The sequence below is a fragment of the Mus pahari genome, chromosome 1 (genome assembly GCF_900095145.1).
Source record: "Mus pahari chromosome 1, PAHARI_EIJ_v1.1, whole genome shotgun sequence".
In the NCBI taxonomy this organism is placed as follows: Eukaryota; Metazoa; Chordata; class Mammalia; order Rodentia; family Muridae; genus Mus; species Mus pahari.
Window position 1 is genome coordinate 124,593,849 of NC_034590.1, and position 5,059 is coordinate 124,598,907.

Below are 5,059 nucleotides of genomic sequence, written 5' to 3' on the forward strand. Positions count from 1 at the left end.
CCTCTCCCTCTCCGTCTTCCTCCCCCTCTCCCTCTCCCTCTCTTGCTCTCTCTCTCTTCCCCTCCCTCCCCCTTCTAATAGCATTGTAACCATTTTGGTTTGTATAATCATAATCTATGATGCTCATCATACAAAGCACCTGCTATCTCCCTTCTCAGAACACCTTGCTACTCTAAATGTCTGTCTGTCTATCCTTCAGTCTTGCAACAATAACTATAGTCTCAATGTCTGTGCTCTTGATTAAAAATGCTAATGTCATACATATAGAGCAGATAATATTATTCTGGAATGTTCTAACCTAATTTGAATATTTGAATCTTTGATCTTGTTCTCAAAATTTAAATGATTCAAAAATAATATTATACTAATAAAAGAAGCTATCTTTTATTATCTTTACAATGCCGAGCCGCAGAGATAGCACAGGGCTTGAGAGCACTGGCATTTTCAGAGAATCTGATTTCCTTCCTAGCATACACATGGTGGCTCACAACATGTGTAACTGCAGTTCCAGGAAATGCAATGCTCTCTTCTAGCCTCCCTGACATCAAGCATGTATGAGGTACACAGACACTCATGCAAGCAAAGTGCTCATACACATAAAATAATAAAATAAACTTTAAAATGCAAAGTATAATGGGACTAGCATTACAGTCATAAATGATAAGCAATGTGTGTTCTCTCTCCTTTCTCTGTGACAACAGGAGATGACAGATGACCTTGATTACTACACCAATACTTACCAGGTCTACTCCAAAGACCCCCAGAACTGTCAGGAATTCCTGCAGTCCTCAGAAGTCATTAACTGGAAACAGCATTTGCAGATTCAAAGTATAAACAATGGGAAATGGAACCTTCCCCTTCTGTGTCTTGTCTCCTAAGGTTTCTGTGCTTCCCCCAAGTTCTGTGTCCTCAGACAGATTTGCATCACAGTTTTTATTTATAAAAACTAAACTACTAGACAGGGATCTTCAGAGGAACAGAACTGATAGAATACATATATATTTATATATTAACAAAAGGAGACTTACTAACTTGGCTTACATGAAAGGGACTCTGTAGTCCAATAATGGATTTCTGCACTTGGAGAGGCAGAGAACTCAGTAGCTACCCAATCCACAATGCTGCATACTTTGACAATTGCGATTCAGTGCTGATATATTGGAAGTTTTCTGGAGAGCCACAGGTACTGTGCTCAATTTGGAAGGCTAAAGAGGCTGAGTCTGATGTCAGCAAAGGACAATATCAACAATGGTAGACAGTAGACAACAGGGAGACATTGCTTTTTCCTGAGACCTTTCTTCATCTGGCTACCCATAAAGGTGTGAACACTTCGAGAACTAGTCTTCCTCCCTACCTTAATTCTCTTCCAGACTCTTGAAGAGGTATATCTTTTAAATGCTTCTAAATTTTGTCAAGTTGACAACTGAGGCACACTATCACAGTAATTCCTATTCCCAGAAATGTGTGTCATATTTTGTAGATGTATCTGGAATCCTTAGAAAAAGTGGGTGCAGCAGCACAGCTTTACCTTTGGAATCCCATATCATAGTGAGATTGACAGTTCATAGTGTCAAAGGGCACTTCCCAGGTCACCAATGGCAGCAGGAGTGGTGATATGCATGCTCTTAGTGTCAGACCTCCTAAGTTGGTATCTATCTGTTCCTCTCTATCTAATCCTTGTGCCTTACCCTCTCTGAGACCGTGTCATTGTATGCAAATATCAGAGTAATAACAGTTCCAAATAGCAAGAATAGGAAGAGCTTAATGTAAAGCTGGGTGTCCTGGTTGCCCTAATTGTCAAGCCAAAGTCACCTGGGAAAAGTTGCCTCATTTGGGTACTTGCCAAGCTCAGATTGGCTTTGTGAACATATCTGTAGGGCATTATTTTAATTGTTAGTTAATGGAAGAGTGCCCAGGCCACTCTGGGTAGTACTAACCCTAGACAAGTGTTCCTGGAGAATGGAAGGAACTAATTGAATGGGAGCATGTGGATGAGACAGAGAATAAGCCAACAAGCAGTTCTATGGGTCCTGTCTTCAGTTCCTGCCCTGACTTCCTGCAGTAGTGGATTGTGACCTGGAAATATAAGCCAAATAAACCCTTTGACCTGAATTGAGTTTCATTATAGTATTGTATAAAAGTAACAGTATGAAACTAGAACAGGGGGATAGGTCCGTTAATGTTTGCTGCAATAGAAAACTCATACTAAGGTGAAGCAGCGATTCAGTCTGGGTATTGTGGGCAGTTACTTGATGTTCTCTAGTATGTTTGTTCACGTGTCATATGGTGATTGGATGACTCTTTACTTGTTGCTTCACCATAGTCTCATTCACATGTCTAGTTGTTGGTTCTGTCAGTTAGTGCCAGCTCTTTGTTGTGATGATGACACAGTGTGTCTCTAGCCAGCTAGCCTAGGCTAGTTTAAATAAAGCTAGTCTTAAGGTAATAGGATCAAAAAGAGAAAGGCCCAAGTTCTAACACTGTTAAGCCTCTCATTGCATAAGTCTATTATCCCTATTGGTCATATAAGATATAGAAGGAGAGTATGCCAGGAAACATATGCCAGGAACTATGACTAAATTCTGAATCATTGCTTGAATAACATGTCACATTAGGGACATAACTCAGAAGATGATAGCTACCATATTTTAAAACTCAACCTCTTTGATTTTTCAAAACTACACAATTATGTAGTTAAAAAAAAAACAACCTTCATTCCAGCATTTGTCAGCTCACAAAATGACTATGAATTGGTTCATTCCCTTTTGAGTTTTCAGTTTTATAAGACAGGGGTTATTATGTCAGCAATGTCTATATATGGTCATTCTCACTGCATCAGGAAGAGTATGATCACAATCAAGATTTTATCTTAAATCTTACACTTCTACCCCATTAGAAAGCATGCTGAATGTGCCAACCATTACACCTCTCCTTGTCAGTTCACTATGTGTTTCCTTATAACCTCGTCTAGGTTCCCAGTCCCACCTGAATAAGACGATACAAAATCTTGCAAGCATCCAATCTTTCCATATCAAACACTCAGAAAACATCCTCTACGTGTCATCAGAGACAATCAAGAAACTATTCCCTTCCCTGCTGGATACAAAGAATTTATTGACAGGAAGTGGCAAGCCCAAGGCCATGTGAGTTTGGCAAGACCTGCTGTATCCTTACATCTTTCTCCTACAATCTCACTTCCTGGCCCTAATTTTACTTTAGTCTTTGCTGTCCACGCTCTAGTAGGTGACCCCTCCCATCCATGCTCATGCGAGCAACTTTAACTAAATTCAGTTGCCCACACTACACACACATATACACACACACACATAAATGAAAGGAGAGAAACTTTTTGTAAAGAGATCCAATAGAGGTGTGTGGGGGGGAGCAAAATGAAGTTAATTAAGAGTGTGTAAAACCCAACAAATCACACACACATATACATGGAATAATAAACTTTTTGAAAGGTGCAATTATAATTGCAATTATAATTATAAGTGTCAGCAAGACTGTTTATCAGGTAAAGGCTTTGATGAACAAGGTTGACCATCTAAGTTACTAAGTTCAATCCCAGGACCAATATGGTGAAAAAACAGAACCATCTCTCACATGTGCTTTGATCCCCAGTATGTCTATTCTGTACTCTCATACTCACAATCATTAAAGAAGGGAGTGAAAAATGATCAAAATAATTTATAAAAGTATAAGTTACACCACATTCCTCTGTTTACATCATTATATGAATAAATTCTTCTGTCCACTGTTCTGACCTTTATTATTCTCGCTCATTTCTTCCAACAACACTGGCCTTTCTATCCCTCTAGCATAAACCTATCTATTCCAGGACTTTGCATTTGTTGCTTCCAGTGCTCTGTCCATCAAGATAATAGGGATAAGAAGACATACACCCTTCTCCTCACAGATTTTGCTTTTTCTTCTTGGGCCCTCTATAGTGATCAAGACAAGTTTAAACTTTCATCCTTGGATGTTACCCATGCTGCCTTGGTGAATAAATTCTGGCTTTTTGGTGGCAACGAGAGGAGTCAGAGATTCATTGAACGCTGCATAAAGAACTTCCCAAGCTCCTGTGTCCTGGGGCCTGAGGGAACCCCTGCATCTTGGACTCTAATGGACCAAACTGGAGAGATGAGAATGGGAGGCACCATGCCTGAGTACCGGGTTCAAGGTCTTGTCTCCTTTGTTGTCTATTCACAAGGCCAGATTATGACAAAGCGTGGCTTTCCTGTTTATTCTCACACTGCCAAAAGTAATACTGCTATGCAAAAAATGAGTTACACACTGCAGCATCTCCCCATGCCCTGTGCCTGGAACCAGTGGAAGTGCGTGCCTATGTGAAGCTGGACTCAAACATAAGTCGGTGTTGGGTGGGCCCAGGGATGGAATTGGGCAAAGAGTGAAGATGACTGAAAAGATAGAATAAATGGCACCTAGCTGCAAATGAGAGTTTCTGTCTGTGCTCTGGGGAAGTAGGACGAACGGCCAACAGATCTGCCAAAACTCCCTTTCGTCAGATTGCTCCTCGACTCCCCTTAAGTTCCTGAGTTTGAAGCAGGCCTATGTCCTTCAGTAGTGAACTCGTGTAATTTAGCCCCTTCACATTTCCAGGATCTATGTGATACTCCTTTATCAACTGTACAAGGCTGCAAATGGCTCCTCCTAGAAGCCATAGTGCAAAACTTGTAGACTTCCGCTACTCTTGCTAGTAGCAAGCAGAGAAGGTTTTCTGGCTACTGTGCCTATTCCTCTCTGTCTATTGCCTTTCCCTCAGTGATCAGCAAGTAGATTCTTCTTATCAGGTCTTTAGAAAGTAGCTGTTCCTCTGTTGGGTGTTTCATACATTATATATGGATCATATAGTTTATCAAATTAAACACAACATACATAAAACAGCAAAGGAAGACACTAAGGAACAGCCCAATTTTGGTTCTTCAGTACCTTCTTTGCCCTGAGAAAATGATGCAATGTAGCTTTCAAAGGCTTGGCTTTGCAACCTATTGCCACCCTAAAGGAGTAAATAGAGTCTGTGTTGATTTCACAAGTA

General features: G+C 40.5%; 1 protein-coding gene across 1 annotated transcript in view; it reads left to right on the forward strand.

Moving 5' to 3' along the window:
* The window catches only part of LOC110334444 (glycine N-acyltransferase), an 18,330-nt gene extending 13,874 nt beyond the window's left edge, over positions 1–4,456 (forward strand). Inside the window, exons 4-6 of the mRNA XM_021216157.2 lie at positions 702–828; positions 2,972–3,143; positions 3,951–4,456. Of these exons, the coding sequence (XP_021071816.1) occupies positions 702–828; positions 2,972–3,143; positions 3,951–4,353 (702 nt within the window). The 3' untranslated portion in view covers positions 4,354–4,456. The remainder of the gene's footprint in view (positions 1–701; positions 829–2,971; positions 3,144–3,950) is intronic.
* The last annotated feature ends 603 nt before the right edge of the window (positions 4,457–5,059 follow it).